We start from the raw sequence: 16,032 nt of genomic DNA, 5'->3' as shown, positions 1-16,032 counted from the left end.
AGCCTTTTTTTGCTTTTAAGGAAGTTTTGGGATATAAATAGAAGTTACATGTAAGAAAATTCCTAAAATCAAGGATGCATTTATCATGCCAAAAATAAAATCTCTAAGATAGAAATCGTAATTAATCTGAAACTTTAAAAAACAAACAGCTTTCTTGATCCTCTAATGTTGCAAGCACAAAATATGCTGCAACCCCACCTTATACATCTCAGCGTTTTGAGCAGTTGTCTTGTTGAGGAAAGCACAATTGAACCATCAAGACAACCAATTCAAACGAAATGCAGTAATCCGCAAAACTGCAAATCTGGACTAAATCTATCAACCAGTTAGAGGAGCCTTGACAAACTGACTTACAAGCTGTATGGAAATCATGAGATGAAGTATGCTTTGATGACAAGGGCAGCCTTCCCAGCGACAACGAGGCTGCTGCATTGCGAACTTTGCTTCAAGCGCAGAAATTTAGCTTCTTCATTACCTTTGCATAAGCTGCAGGAACAATACCAGGTTGTCTCAGTCGTCGTTTTGACTTCTTAGACTGCAATAACAAACCAAGTAATTTTATTACTAGTATATTTTATATTTGAAGACATGCCAGTGGAAAACATCAAAGGAGAGGAATCAGAGTAGGAGAATGATTTTGGCAGAAAAGGGAAAGGTGAAATCAGTAGAACGAAAATAAAATGGAGTAATACTGGATCAGTTAAATATATTATTTGCCAAATATCCGATCATTGTTTATTTAGTGAAGCACGCGGAAACAAACTATTTTAAAGAATACTCCACAAACTCAGCTAGTACGTAGTCGGTTCTCTGAAGCATTAGTTTCCTTGTTTATGGATAATCCAGTACCTTAGTATTATTTACAACACCTGACCATAAAGCACATTCTAGAGAAAAGAGATGTGGAAAAAGAAAAAAACCACCAAACTGTACTACAAACTGCATAATTGCTGCTACTATTAACTGATAGGCACCGGAATGTTCTTATATTTCATATGTGATCCTCATCTGATGCAATGGAAAGTTCAGGACATACTCCATCAAATCCTCTAGCTAGTAAGCCTTGTACTGATAATTATACCTAAACCTTGCAATAAGTATAGCTAAAAATTTTTATATACCAAATTAGACTTCTACATGAAGTACTATTAAAGAAATTATAGCTAAAACTTGCAATAATTCTCAACGTACTAACTTCTTTTACATATAGTGTGAAACGTACTCAATAGAAACCTTCCAACTCTTCCAAAGTTGAGAAGATCTATGATCATATGATATTTACCAGGTCAAGGGCTCTATTAGAGCTAGGATAATCTATGTTTAGGTGGTAAATTACTGGAAAAAGGAAGACGTCTCAAGTAACCTGTTCGACAACTTCCCTATCGGTAATAGCTACTCGTTTTTTCTAGTATATATATTTAAATATCTAAGAGATGCTTAGTATGCAAACCTTTGAGAATGCATTATGCCTCTTCCCCTCCTTCCACCGCCTGATTTGCCCATCATGCATAAGCCTAAATCTGCTTTTATAAGACCTAATAACAAAAACCATCACATTATCAGTGTTTCTTGCCCAGCTCCAGAAAATTGACAAAATATAGTGCATCTATCGAAGGCATTATATACATACGAGTAGCCTTTGATTTTGACTTTTTTGACTTTGGAAACTACTGGAGTCATTGGCTTCCTACTCTTCAACTTCCTCTTCCTCTGCTTAGCAGTGATATGCCGTACTTGGATCAACTAAAAAGATACCATTTCGATACAAGACATGAGAGGATATGAATAAACAAATCCCTATCACAGCAAACATATGTTCTATTCCAATGATGTCGACAAGATGAAAAATGTAGTATAATTTTAATAGCAAGAAACAAATGGAGAAAACACAACAAATCAAGACCAAAATGACCATAGACGGTGGAGAGTATAATACCGATATACGCAAAAAGTGTCGGAAACTTGTGAAATCTCATTTAGATAACAACATTTAAGATTGACAGTTCAAACTGACCCAGAACTCAATCGAGTAGGATGATCCGACACATGGACGGATCCCAATACAAAGTAGCAACCTTTACAGAAAAATTCATCACATTCTACCAATAGGCTGATGATAGAAATAGCAATTAACATTCCTAATTACTTGATATCGATAAACATCTCCTAAAATTTAAATCAAGAATGTTTAACACACACACACACACACACAATGGTGGAAGGTGGGGGAGCAATGTAATCTAAAATGCGCAAGCACCTTCAGATATTCTGGTATGGAAATAACCCAACATCAAGCATAAAAGCCAGCTTTCAACCACCAGGAACACATATACAAGAAAACAACAGAAAAAAGGAGCCAGGGCTAAAATGAGACACTTACAGAGAGAGGCGACTGTGTGATAGGAGTGGGAAAGGTGGAGGCGCTGATGTGGGAGGTAAAATTGGGTGCAATTAGAGAACGAGAGGCGAGTGGGGGTTTGTGGAATAAATTGGGGACAGTGTGGAGGAGACGAGCAGCGGCGGGAGGGCGGAGGTGGGTAGAGGAAGCAAGGGCTGCCAAAGAGCGGAGCCTCCAGCACCATCTCTGCATCATCTCTATGTTCTTCTTCCAAATGGGGGAATCTCAGAGAGGAGAAAATTGGATCTGGGGCCTGGGGGCACTCTAGTGCTATAATAACAAAAATGTACTCATTTTATTAGATCTCTTTCCACTATGTGAAAAACGCCACACATATTGGCGTATTTTTAAGTAAAATGGCGTTTTACAATTTCGTCTTATTTTATGCAAATACAGTATTTATCGTAACATGCTCACTTGGTTGGCGTGCTTAATTAAAAAACGCCAACGTCGGCGTGTCAAGCAAATTTCGGATAAAATAAATCATAAAATATAATTTATACTCGCCTATCCCGCATGCGTTTTTAAACTAGAAACGCCGACACCATTGGCGTGTTTAAAGTAAAAACACCAACGACGGTGGCGTGTTTTAATTAAAGACACCAACACCACTGGCATGTTTATGCAGAATGATATATCATACTCTTCTCCCCTAAATCGTGAAACTCACGCCACACACATCGCGATTTTATCCACACAGTGCCCTCTTCTCTGTGATTTCGCCCTCCCTCCATCAATCGGTGCTATTCTTCCCCATATTTCATATACTTTTCGGTTAGTATGCTTATCTTTTACAATATTAGAGTAATTGTTTGATAGTTATTTAGGGTTTGTAATGAGTTTTAAATTGAGTGGAAATTCTGTGTTGCATTATTATTTAGCATATTGGCTTGTTTGAATGACATTATTGTTGATCTATAGTTGAGATATTGGTGTTTAGTTATGGTATAAATTTGATTAAAAACCTAAACCCTAGTGTTGTTCTAGCTTAAAAATTGGGCAACTTGATTTGGTTTATGTGGGTTTTAAATTGGTATTGCATTATTTGGGTTTAGGTGTTACATTATTTGATATTGGGTTCAATAGTGACAAATTATTGAAATTGTTTAGGTTGATGTATATTGTTTAGTTTGTTTTATGTAATGTTGTGTAGGTGAATTGTGTTATAATTTTGTGTAACTTTGTGTAGGTGAATTTGTGTAATGGTGTGTAGGTGAATTTGTGCATTATTTGATATTGGTGTTCCATTTTGTGATATTGGCTTAAATCGTATCCCATTATTGAAATTGGTGTGGGTTTGTGTATTGTTTAATTTGAATTGTGAATGTTGTGTAGGTGAATTATGGCATCATCTTCAAGTTCTCGTCGAAGACTCTTATGTGATCCTGAGGACCCTTCCGTCTTGTATCTTCAGAGACAACACGTCTCTAATAATATATGGGCAGGAGTTGAAACAGAAGACGCCCGCTGCAGAAGATAAGAAGGAATAATTTGGGATGTTCCCATACATCCCTGTGTATTCGCAGTAGTAGACGAGATGGGGTTCGGCGGCATATTGAGGTGTGGTCAACTAAAGGACATTGACCACCATCTTATTACCGCGTTGATTGAACGCTGCAGGCCAGAGACTCACACGTTTCACTTTCCAGTCGATGAAGCGACAGTGACTTTGGAAGACGTGGAGGTCTTATGGGGCCTCAAAGTTGACGGGGATGCTTTGACGGGTTACATCCCCACCAAGGATGCCAACTATTGGATGTAACTGTCTTTGGATTATCTTATATTTGTACCAAATACAATTGAGCTGAAAGAAATGGTTTGGAGCAGACAAGCTTATCAAATCAACTGAGGATTGAGTTGAGTGATGAACACGACCAGTATATATATGTTAAACGTGCTTGTGTTTATTGTCTGCTGTTACTTGGTGGTCTGATGATCCCGAACGCCTCCGGAAATAAAATTTCATTCTTCTACTTGTAATTTTTCATGGATGTAGAACGATGTGCTAGCTATAGCTGGGGTGGTGGGACGCTTGCTTGCTTGTACCACAATTTATGTGAAGCTGCTCTTGCTAGGAGGAGCGATGTCGGGGGAGCTTGTACTTTATTACAGCTGTGAGCTTGGGAGAGAATCTCAAATATAAGACCGAAGATGCTAAATCTCGTGCATATAGACTACGCACCATGTGCAGTCGCGTAAGTTGTTCACTAATTACACCTTGGTTGGCGTTTTACACTTTGATGTTTCGTCCGAGATTTTAACCAAGCAATACACCCATCCTGTATTGACTCACCAGTCCCGTTAGCGTTTTAGAGAAACACGCCGATAGGGTAGATACATTTATTTTTGGCACGGAGTTTAAAAATAGTGTGTTAAGTGGATATTGGATAAAGTATGAGAGAATAAAGTAAGAGAGATGAACTCAATTACCTTGGAACTTCTCAAAATAATAAAATGACTCTATTAACATGGAATGGGGGAAGTACTAGATAGACTCGGTGGAGGTACTTATAATTAAGAGTGAACATCATTTTTGGTCCACGAACTTTGCCAAAGTATCATTTTAGGCCCGTGAACTTTGAAAATATCATTTTAGGTTCGTGAACTTTGAGTTAGTATCATTTGAGGTACTTTTTACTATTTTCAAGTTTTTTTGGACGAAAATACCCTCAATACCTTAAAGTGTATATATTTTTAATAAATTTATCATATACTCATAATTTTTTATAAATATCTTTACAATATATTTTTGACAAATTTTCTAAATATAATTTGACCTTAAATATTATCACTTAATTTTGTGACATGCAAGTAAAATCGTTTTTTCAATTTTTTATATTAATTTTTTTTTAAAATTGAATAAAGAACATTTATTTAATAATAAAAAATTGAATAAAGATCTTTTCTTGCGTGTCACAAAATTAAATGATAATATTCAAGGTCAAATTATATTTAGAAAATTTGTCAAAAATATATTGTAAAGATATTTATAAAAAGATCTTTATTCAATTTTTTATTATTAAAGAAAGTTCTTTATTCAATTTTAAAAAAAATTAATATAAAAAATTGAAGAAGCAATTTTACTTGCATGTCACAAAATTAATTGATAATATTTAAGGTCAAATTATATTTAGAAAATTTGTCAAAAATATATTGTAAAAATATTTATAAAAAAATATGAGTATATGATAAATTTATTAAAAATATATACACTTTAAGGTATTGAGGGTATTTTCATCCAAAAAAACTTGGAAATAGTAAAAAGTACCTCAAATGATACTAACTCAAAGTTCACGGACCTAAAATGATATTTTCAAAGTTCACGGACTTAAAATGATAATTTGACAAAGTTCGTAGACAAAAAATGATGTTCCCTCTATAATTAATTAGACATTTAAGAGCATTTGACATTTTTACCGCATAGTAATATTAAGTCTAACAGTTAGAATAAGACTAGCATATGCTCCATTAGTCCTGAAGTAGTTAAGTCTTATTTTTTGATAAAAAATTTATTTTATTTTTTTTAATTTAACCTTTAATATATATTAATTTTTAAATTTCATGTATAATATTCAATTAAAATATTTTATTTTATTTTTTTTAATTTAACCTTTAATATATATTACTCCCTCCGTCCCCGAATAAGAGTCGCTAATTTCCTTTTCGGGATGTCCCCCAATAAGAGTCACTCTTCCCACTTACCATTTTTGGACATCAAAATTACCCTCTATTTTTACCAAATTTTACATAAAATGCCATTATTTACACTTAAAAAAAAAAGAAAATAGAAAGTGCTAACCCTAGTCTACTCTCACTCTCGATTTCAACTCTCTCACTCCCGACTCTCTCCCTCTCTCACTCCCGTAAACATCTCTCTCATTACTCCTCTTTCTCTCTGCCTCACTCCGCCTCCCTCCGAAACGATGGACACCCCTGAATCACCGCCGGACTGGGTTGATGGCGACGCAATAGGTCGTCGGTCCGTGGTTCACGGTGTTCCACCGTTCATAGGCGACGACGGTTGTGAAGGGCCGACACCTCCCGATTTGGTGTTTGACGGATCTGAAACCGAAGATCCGTTGGACGCTATGGATGGATCTGAAACTCAGCCTCCGTCCGAGGGCTTCTACGTTCCTGACAGTGAATCTCCGTCCCCATTAATCGACGGATCTGAAACCGAAGATCTGGCTAAGGGTTTCGACGGATCTGAAACCGAAGCCCCCTTTGATTGGCCGGACTTCAAGCCGCCTTCAGGCTATGTTAATCTGGGGGAAAGCGAAGCACCTCTGTTCGGTTTGGATGACATCGGGGAAGGCATAGATGGAGCAATGCAGCCGGCGGTAGAGCCAAACAGGGAGTACACCAACAATGAAAAAGCTATGCTCTTGATCATGTTTCCTTGCATGAAGGATATCTTCTGATTTGTGAGTTTTTTTCTAATTCAGAGCCACCCCCTTTTTAGGGTTTGGAGGCTTTTGACATTAGGAAAATGTAGCCTATTTCTGATGTACTCCATGTTTATATGAATTACTTCATGTTTATGTGCATTGCTCCATGTATGAGGCTGTGGGAATTGCTCCTGATTGTTTATGCGATATTGGTGAATGTGTATGTGATATTGAGGATGTGGGAATTGTTCCTCACTGTTTATGTGATATTGGTCCTTGAGGATGTAATATTGAGGCCGTGGGTATTGTTCCTGACTGTGTATATGATATTGATCCATGTTTATGTGATATTGAGGCAGGGAGAATTGTTGATGATTGTGATATGTGCAATCTGATGTTGTTTATACACCCTGTGATGAAGCTTTTCTGAGGGGATGCTTAGCCACCCCTGTGTCAGGTTTGGAGGCTGTGTTAGTGTCTTCTGTTGCTCCTAGGCCTTGTGTTGTTGTCCATATGCCCTGTGATAAAGCTTTTCTGCATACTTTACCCAGCCACCCCTGTGTTAGGTTTGGAGGCTGTTGTAAGTGTAATGTGTTGCTCCTAGGCCTTGTGTTGACTGCCTTATGCCCTGTGATGAAGTTTTTCTGAGGGAAATGAAAAAGAGCCACCCCCTATGAAGGGTTTGGAGGCTGATTAGAAGTGATAATACCAAAAATATGCACTGATTAGTTTGTAGTTTGTACATTGATGATGTTTATACAAAATGCAGCCTATTTAGCTTAGTAAGCCACCCCCTATGAAGGGTTTGGAGGCTGATGCCATGTGATGACACTTCTCTGATGGCATTAACAAAAAATGCAGTCTATTCACAAAAAATAGAGTTTACATCTTAAACACCAACATATGTTGGTGCTTATACTGTAAACTCCAGTCCCTAAACTTATGTCTAGTACCCTAAAGCATGGTTAAGCCGCCCTATGTCATATGAGTCCCCAGTGTTGTTTTCAGGCAGCTTTAGATACTCCAAGCTCTCTCTCACCAATCCTTCTTCAACCTGAAGTTGTAAAGGCAACCCCTCTGTTCTTTCCAACCTGTTCTTGTTCATATGAGGGATCTTATAATCATTCTTCCCATGCACTTGTAATATTGCTGTCAAACAGCTTTGCAAAGTGATGAAAACTCTATTCAGGGTCTGTGGTGAGAGTTCTTCAAATGAGTTAAACACATTCCTAAGCAAATCATCAACACTTGTGGCCATCTTGTCATCTTGTAGTGACTGTATTGCCCTGAAATACCCGAGGTCTAACACATTTGTGTCTGGGGAGTTGGGTGGTTGGCTAATTAGATGGAATTCAAATCCATCAGTACTTGCAAGTGCCTCAAATTGATGATCAGCTGCTCTAAGGTGAGGTTTGGCATTATCTTGCTGTATGAAAATCTTCTTGCTTGCATTGGCTGGCCATTTGGCTTTGATTGATGGTATAATCTGGCAACAAACTGTGTATGTGACTATGTGATGACATGAATATGATGTCTGATAGCTTTATTGGCATAAAAAGTGGCATACCTGGTTTATGAGACAAGCTGTCATGACTTCCTTGGTAATTGACTGAATTGGCTTTGTCTCCATTGTCCCTTTTGGCCTGTTCTTTGAACTTCTTTGGGCTGGTATCTGTTCTGTGAATGGAAATAACCCTATTTTACCATCGAATATGATGTCTCCATCAGGCCCACATAGTGGCCTACTCACAGCAGCCATGAACATCACTTTAGTGATGAATCTCTTGGACTTACAGGACCTGTATGGCACATCTTCATCCGGCAACAGGTAGTATCTATCTGATGTCTTTGTCATGTAGAACCATTTCTCGTCAATATGGACAATGTTGTGCATTGAATGGTAAAGAAGTTTACCTTCAGCGAGTGTTGGCTGAATATGAGAAAGACACCATTTTATCCTTGCAATTTTGTTGGTTTCAGTAAGTGTAGGCTTGATAGCACTTGTATGAGGTTTCAATTGATTCCTCTTAAGAAATCTACCAATTGTTGTCTTGCTTACTTCCATCTTAGAAGCAACCTTCCTTATGGTTGATCTCTCAAGCATGGACAGGTTTCTAAACTTGTCTTCATCTAACATGAGTTTGTCTTTGTGTTGATAACCTTTTACTTTGCCTTGCATCATGACAGGTTCCCCTCTGTCCATCTGCTGCTTACTGATGTGCCATATTCTCTCTGCTGTCCTTTTGTGGATGTTGAATTTATTGGCAGCCTCTGCACAAGAACCTCTTGGCAGCACTCCAGCACTACTTCGCTGTAGAAGAAACTGTGCAATGAGGTTTTTTTGTTGGCTAGTCAAGGCTAATGTAGGCCGATGCCATCCGGACTGCCCCTGCCACTGCCCCTGCTGCTCCTGATCAGGGTCCAACACTTGGACCACCTCATTCTCCATTACCCAGTGATGAAAATTTTCTGAGGGTATACTACAAAACCAATAGATTTTCCTTTTTTTTTTGTTTTGGTTGGTGGAAGTAAATGAAGAGTAGAAGTGAATGTATTTATAGGAGTGGTGAACAATTTGAATGTCCTTGTACATTTTCCCTCCTTACTTGTAAGAATTCCCTCCACTAAATTAAATTGGCATTCCCTCTCAATTTTTGGCAGGAGACTGAAATAGGAAACGTGCCCTATCTATACACAATTGCAGCTTTAATTTTGCATTTATAGTGCAACTTGCACTTTTTTTTCATTCAATTTTGTGTAAGGCAGTAAACATGGTTTCAATTGAGGTCCCACATTGTTAATGAATTTAGTTAATGACTACACAATTAAATTGAAAATTTAATTTAATTGCATTGTTTAAATTGAAACATTAAATTAAAATTAAACATTGAATTTGATTCAATTACATTTATTACACCAAAAGTCAAAGTGGTCCCACATTCCACTACCTACCTCCATTTACTACACCAACCATTCAAACACTTCCTTAAAACCCGTGCCGAGTCAAACAACGACTCCAAATGGGGGACGGAGGGAGTAATTTTTAAATTTCATGTATAATATTCAATTACCTGGGATGGGATGGGAAGGGAGTAGTATAAAAACCAGTTTTGAAGTGAATAATTAAAATCCAAAAGACGAATTATTTTACATAAAAATTAATGCAATAACTGGAGTAGTGAGGAATACCATAAACTATGTTTTCCACTGAAAAAAACGCACAGTTGCAAAAATGCACTTAATAAATACTGTATGTCTGCATCATGATGTAACTAAAAGAGAAAAATAACCACCTCAGCAGTGTATTATTACCATCATTTACTTTCCTCTGAGTTTCCATTTCTGCAACTTCTCTCTCTCATTGTTCCTCACGCTCAAATCTAGCCGTCACCGGCGATGAAGAAGCTTCCTCAGCAGCTCCCCTCCAGAAAATCCTCTAGATTCTCTTCTTCTCCCGCTGCTGCTGCTGCTTCTTCAACCCGTACCCGCAACAAACCGGAGCCCCGACCCGACGATGCATGGGCCCTCTCATTGCCCCTACGAGATAATTCACTCCGCAGATCGACCAGATTTGCATCCAAAACTCCCCCTCCCCAATCAAGAACATCGCCGACATTTCCCCCCTCTTCATCGGCGCCGGCGTTGACTTTGACTGACGGCGAGAATGTGGTTTTGAGCGAGAGGTGCTTGAGATCGAGAACTGTCTTGATGAAGAGAGTTGTGAGTGAGAGGAGAGGGAGAGGGAGAGGGAGAGGTAAGGCAGCTGCTGAAATTGAGATGTTGGCATTGACTCCAGTTTCAAGAAATGCGGAACAGAGTGTTGAGTTGTTGAGTAAGGAGAGATGCAGTTCAGAGGGGGTGATCAGTGAGAAGCGGCTGAGGTCTAGAATTGTTCAATTTAAAGGGATTGTGGCTGAGGATGCTGCTAGGAAGCGTGATCGGAATGGAAGCGTGGTGAGGTCTAGGAGTATTCAATTGAAACAGAATGTGGCTGAGGATGCTCTTGGAAAAGCTGATCAAAAGGGAGGAGGAGGGAACGAAGAGAGCTCGGTGAGGTCGGGGAAGAAGAAGAGGAATGAGAAGGGTGTTTTATGCTGTTTTGTAGGGGAGCCGATTCCGGAGGAAGACGCTTGGAGAAGGTGGCAATGGAGATATGATTTAAAGGTGAATGCTTGCTCATTAAATTCAATGTAATGACATGAGTATCTAATTCTTGATTTGCTGCTTAAATTAGATGATTTAGAATGTCTGTTTGAAAGCCTCCTTTAACTGATAGGTGTATCATTCTTGTCTGTTTTTATCGAATGAAACTGTATAGCCATAGCCTTTGTTGATTTATACATGTTTAAGTACACTATCTGTTTGCTTATGTTCAGCACTTCCCAATAGAAAACAAAGCATATTTCATAGTTTATATTGTCTTGAAAGAGTTGCTAGTTTTTATCTGGCATTTAGGCTTATCAGAATTGTCTACACAGTGACACGAACATTTCTAACTACGATTAATTTTGGACTACACAGAGCAGAGGAAAGGGCAAAAACTGGAAAATAAAGTGAGTGAACCTATCAACATGTGTTACCTACACATCTTCGTCTCTAACATTTTCTACTGTGTCTGAATCTTAAATTTTGCGTATTCGCTTTCAGCACTGATGATGATAATGATGAAATTATACTGAATGTGGAAAGCCATTACGCTCAAGCCAAAGTAGGGAACTCTGTCTTGAACATTGGAGATTGTGTTTTTGTTAAGGTAAATTTCATTACATTTACAACGTCCTGTTTGGATGTGTTTTTATGTTCGAAAGTCATGCTAAGCTCGGTGAAAATCATCATCTTTGGTTCAATTCTTAGTTATTGGAACTCTAAACAGTATGTGATCAGCAATCACTCATCTGGTTATGGTTTAATATTGCAAGATTGATGTCCTAAGCAATTCATTCAGGGCGAAGGAAGCAAGAAACACATAGGGAGGATCTTGGAATTCTTCAAAACGACGGCGGGAGAAGACTACTTCAGGGTTCAGTGGTTCTTCAGGGCTGAGGATACGGTTGTTATAACACGTTTCCCATTCTGCATCTTAAGTTTTTGTCTCATTCATCTATTTGAAACTTTTTTCTGTTTGCCTGTGGACTCTTCAGGTTTTGAAAAACGCTGCTTCATCGCATGACAAAAGGCGCATATTCTACTCCACCTTAATGAACGACAACGTATTAGATTGCATCATCTCAAAAGTTAATATAGTAAAAGTACCTTCTATGGTATGTTACCAATTGGAGTGCTTTTCTCTATGTTATTTCGTACAATTTCTCGCTAATTTTTTACTATTGTATGGTCTTTCTTCTCATCAAACTGCAGCAGTGCTTAAAAAGAAACCCTGTGCCGTCAGCTGCATTTTATTATGACATGGAGTACTCTGTGAATTATTCAACATTTCGGTCATTAGTTACAGGTTCGTATCACAATAAACAACATATCCTTCCGAAGTGGACTCGTTACTCATTACTGTCACATTTTTATTTCAGAAACTTCCACGGGGACTGAGCCATTCTTGTCGAACTCAAAGCCTCCCGAAGAAGAACCAGTTACTCTGACACCCTTGGCGCTTTTACCCGAGTACGAGTCTCCTGAGCAAGAATTAGCGCTACTGGACTTGTACGCTGGATGTGGTGGAATGTCCACTGGATTATGTCTTGGTGCAAAACTTTCGAGTGTAAATGTCAAGACGGTATTCACGATCGATTATAAATCTTGATTTAAGTCCTTGTTATCTTATCATCAGTCTAACTCGTTTCATCGTTTTTCTCAGAGATGGGCTGTTGATTATAACAGTGCTGCATGTGAGAGTTTGAAACTGAACCATCCAGAAACAAATGTAACCAACTCGATAAACACATTTCGATGAAGTTAGTCTGTTTGGTTACGTGACGATATCTGAATTGTTCTGCAGGTCAGAAATGAAGCTGCTGAGGACTTCCTAGAACTACTAAAGCAATGGGAGAGTTTATGCAAGATGTATGTCTGTGATATAGAAAGAGCACTAAAATGCGAGATAGAGGAACTTCCAGAAGCCAAAGAAGCCTGTTTGTCTTCATCGGATACAGAGGAATCTAGTGATGAGTACGAGGTCTCTCATCTGGTTGACATTTGCTACGGTGATCCTAACGAAAGTGGAAAATGCGGGCTACTCTTCAAGGTACATGGAATTAGCTCAGGAATCTCTTGCTAGTTTTTGATTCGCCTAAAATCTCACTTTCACAAACGAATTTGTTAAGGTACGTTGGAAGGGGTACGGCCCAGATGACGATACATGGGAAGCAGCCGAAGGATTGAGGTGTGGAACTAAAACTATGAACTACATTAGCAATCCTTATGCTGATTCACATCCTGTTAATCCGTCTTGTCCATTTCAGCAATTGCCACGAGCGGATAGAAGACTTTGTTCGAAGAGGCTTCAAGTCTAAAATCCTACCACTTCCTGTGAGTTCTGTTAAAAATCTCTTAAATCATGTCTCATCTATAAGTATGAATAACCCTACCCCTTTACAAGGCTTTTTACGGGTGTGAGTGGTCCATTTCTAATAAGTTCAAGAAGTCTTAAACACCAGGATAGTAAGTAATGTTGGTTGTATTCTGCAGGGCGATGTCGGTGTAATCTGTGGAGGGCCGCCGTGCCAGGGTGTAAGCGGCTACAATCGCCACCGAAACTACAAATCTCCGTTGGAAGACGAGAAAAACCGCCAGATTGTGGTTTTCATGGACATAGTGGAGTTCTTGAAACCCAAGTATTGCCTGATGGAAAACGTCGTCGACATCATAAGGTTCGACAAAGGCTCTCTCGGTCGATACGCTCTAAGCCGTCTCGTGCTCATGAAATACCAAGCGAGGCTCGGCACCATCGCCTCGGGGTGCTACGGCCTCCCGCAGTTCCGTCTGCGCGTCTTCATCTGGGGGGCCCACCCGAGCCAGGTGCTGCCGCAGTTCCCGCTCCCCACGCACGATGTCGTGGCCAGGTACTGGGCCCCCATCGAGTTCGAGAGGAACATCGTGGCGTACGACGAGGGCCAACCGCACGCGTTGCGGCCCGCCATCGTCCTCGGGGACGCCATCTCCGACCTCCCGCCCGTCACGAACGACGAATCCCGGGAGGAGATGGCGTACGAGAAACCCCCGGAGTCGGAGTTCCAGAAACGCATACGGATGAGCAAAGACGAGACGACGACCGGGAAGATATCGGCCGGATCGCATGGCATCCTCTACGACCACCGGCCGATGAAGCTGGATTGCTCCGACTACATGCGCGTGTGCCAAGTCCCGCACCGGAAGGGAGCCAACTTCAGGGACCTGGCCGGAGTGGTGGTCGGAGAGGACAAGGTGGTGCGTCGTGATCCAACACGAGAGCCGGTGGTGCTGCCAACAGGAAAGCTGCTCGTCCCGGACTGCGTGTTGACGTACGAGCTAGGGAAGTCGAAGAGGCCGTATGGGAGATTATGGTGGGACGAGACAGTGTCGACGGTGGTGACGTTTCCTCATATCCGGGCGCAGTCGATACTGCACCCGGATCAAGATAGACGGCTAACGATACGTGAATGCGCGAGGCTGCAAGGGTTCCCAGACTACTATAGATTTTGTGGCACCGTTAAAGAGCGGTATTGCCAGATAGGGAACGCAGTCTCCATGCCGGTGTCGAGGGCGTTAGGGTACGCGCTAGGGGTAGCGCACCGGAAGGTTGCCGGAGACGAGCCGCTGATGACGCTGCCGCCGGATTTCTCCTCCATGTTGCCTTCTTCTACTTGAGCTTGCTAGGTTGTGGGATTGATAAATGTACCATTTTTCCCTATGTCACATTTTTATTACTGATGATAAACATGCTGCATGTTGGGTGTGACATTGTATTATTAATAGGTCGTACTCATGATTTATATCACTAATTTAAATTCTTAATATTATCCGAGTCCCCAATTATTTGGTTCATTCATTTTTTCTGATTTTTCATATCCGTATTTGTCATAAATTCTTAGATTTTCATTAAATTATAATTTTAAATTTCAATATTAAAATCTGCCTGAAAAATAACCAAGTTATTGCTCTTTTTTTTCTCATTTTGCCGCCAATCAAAGGGATGCCAAATGCCAAATTGTAAGTAATAGTAAAACGATTATTAGATTCTGGGATTACAAGAGATAAAAGCCGGGCGTAATACAAACCCAAAGAAGGAATACAAAATGAGAAACTGAACAAAAAATTACAACTGAAATTGAAACAGTAACCGTGAATAAGTTTAGCCGAGTCGAGGAGGTATCTTCCCGCAAGACGAGATACGCCCCGGTAGTGCTCTCGGTTTGGCGTGTCGTCCCCAAAGGTAAAATAGCTACGTCTCTGGCGATGCAGCACCGCAATCAACAGAGCTCCGGCGAACTGGATGAAGGAGAGGACATAGCTTCGACAGAAAGACAATGCAGAGCTCTCGGTTTCACCCATCTTGGTCCACTATAATTATTAAGTAACATAAAGTCACTTAATTTAAACACATTAAAATATGTGTTACTTCTCCTATGTGGGATAATTAACACTAGTTAATTATTCCCTAAGCTCCAACTCCAAGCTTTAATTAAAAGCTAATTATGTCCAACTTTAATCCACCATTTCTCACTCACCGGAAATCGGATTTGAGAATGTGAATATACTACATTTATCTACGTAAAATGTAGATCGACGCTATATCATTTAATTTCACAAAATTAAATGTCTCGTCACTTTTATTATTTGGTCAAAATCCATTGACCGGGCATATTTAATTCATGATTTTTACAACGATATCGTAATATACTAAATTACTACATAATTTCCTTTTTTATAATTCATTGCATCTCTTTTCTCATCTCTAGTTTGTAAATATAAACTTTAATCTAATAAATGAAATTATTTAATTTAGTATAATAAGTATGATATTATGTTGTTGCTTAACATCATTTTATTTGACATTCCATAGTCACATAAATAAGTCATCAAGATATGACAATACAAAAATATTAATTAATTGTAAAATTAAAGCAAATTATTAATTTAACTCTAAACTCAAAATAAATTAATAAGTTCATTAACTCACAGAAAGATTTTTAAAGCAAAACCAAAATTTTGCAAAACTAATTATTACCAAACAAAAGAAAAAAGTAATTATAAAATTAATAATTACAAAACAAAAGGAATAACAATATTTGAAAATTTTATCTAATTCAATTGATA

At 39.1% G+C, this 16,032-nt stretch overlaps 3 protein-coding genes across 5 annotated transcripts; 1 reads left to right on the top strand and 2 right to left on the bottom strand.

Annotated features, from left to right (window-relative positions):
- Positions 1-86: 86 nt before the first annotated feature.
- Positions 87-2,651, bottom strand: LOC121780325. 2 transcript variants are annotated; one of them, XM_042177896.1, is made up of 4 exons: positions 2,381-2,651; positions 1,631-1,743; positions 1,451-1,535; positions 87-535 (listed from the first exon to the last, which is right to left on the bottom strand). In XM_042177896.1, the coding sequence occupies exons 1-4, from the start codon at positions 2,591-2,593 to the stop codon at positions 446-448; spliced, it is 501 nt and encodes a 166-aa protein (XP_042033830.1). In that variant the 5' UTR covers positions 2,594-2,651; the 3' UTR covers positions 87-445. The 2 variants fall into 2 exon arrangements, with proteins under 2 accessions (XP_042033830.1, XP_042033831.1); XM_042177897.1 differs by having other exon boundaries at positions 87-486.
- A 5,081-nt stretch (positions 2,652-7,732) lies between these two features.
- On the bottom strand, positions 7,733-9,235 carry LOC121779194. The gene is made up of 2 exons (XM_042176517.1): positions 8,354-9,235; positions 7,733-8,272 (listed from the first exon to the last, which is right to left on the bottom strand). The coding sequence occupies exons 1-2, from the start codon at positions 9,233-9,235 to the stop codon at positions 7,733-7,735; spliced, it is 1,422 nt and encodes a 473-aa protein (XP_042032451.1).
- An 818-nt stretch (positions 9,236-10,053) lies between these two features.
- LOC121779961 (DNA (cytosine-5)-methyltransferase CMT2-like) lies at positions 10,054-14,730 on the top strand. 2 transcript variants are annotated; one of them, XM_042177450.1, is made up of 12 exons: positions 10,054-10,950; positions 11,308-11,339; positions 11,434-11,539; positions 11,732-11,836; positions 11,928-12,047; positions 12,148-12,238; positions 12,312-12,514; positions 12,596-12,661; positions 12,737-12,982; positions 13,062-13,120; positions 13,200-13,266; positions 13,426-14,730. In XM_042177450.1, exons 1-12 carry the CDS (start codon positions 10,183-10,185, stop codon positions 14,581-14,583), a joined length of 3,021 nt encoding a protein of 1,006 aa, XP_042033384.1. In that variant the 5' UTR covers positions 10,054-10,182; the 3' UTR covers positions 14,584-14,730. The 2 variants fall into 2 exon arrangements, with proteins under 2 accessions (XP_042033384.1, XP_042033383.1); XM_042177449.1 differs by having other exon boundaries at positions 12,145-12,238.
- The last annotated feature ends 1,302 nt before the right edge of the window (positions 14,731-16,032 follow it).

The sequence above is a fragment of the Salvia splendens genome, chromosome 19, assembly GCF_004379255.2.
Source record: "Salvia splendens isolate huo1 chromosome 19, SspV2, whole genome shotgun sequence".
Classification (NCBI taxonomy): Eukaryota; Viridiplantae; Streptophyta; class Magnoliopsida; order Lamiales; family Lamiaceae; genus Salvia; species Salvia splendens.
This window is presented reverse-complemented; position numbering and strand designations above follow the sequence as displayed.

Bases quoted from the DNA above. Each gene is read 5' to 3' on its own strand.
- LOC121780325 (XM_042177896.1), bottom strand. From the start codon at position 2,593: ATGATGCAGAGATGGTGCTGGAGGCTCCGCTCTTTGGCAGCCCTTGCT. The intron at 1,536-1,630 runs GTATGTATATAA...TTTTGTTATTAG, and splicing joins GTCAAAATCAAAGGCTACTC to GTCTTATAAAAGCAGATTTA. The intron at 536-1,450 runs GTTTGCATACTA...TTGTTATTGCAG, and splicing joins GGCATAATGCATTCTCAAAG to TCTAAGAAGTCAAAACGACG.
- LOC121779194 (XM_042176517.1), bottom strand. From the start codon at position 9,235: ATGGAGAATGAGGTGGTCCAAGTGTTGGACCCTGATCAGGAGCAGCAG. The intron at 8,273-8,353 runs GTATGCCACTTT...GTTTGTTGCCAG, and splicing joins CAGCTTGTCTCATAAACCAG to ATTATACCATCAATCAAAGC.
- LOC121779961 (XM_042177449.1), top strand. From the start codon at position 10,183: ATGAAGAAGCTTCCTCAGCAGCTCCCCTCCAGAAAATCCTCTAGATTC. The intron at 13,121-13,199 runs GTGTGGAACTAA...TGTCCATTTCAG, and splicing joins GAAGCAGCCGAAGGATTGAG to CAATTGCCACGAGCGGATAG. The intron at 13,267-13,425 runs GTGAGTTCTGTT...TGTATTCTGCAG, and splicing joins CTAAAATCCTACCACTTCCT to GGCGATGTCGGTGTAATCTG.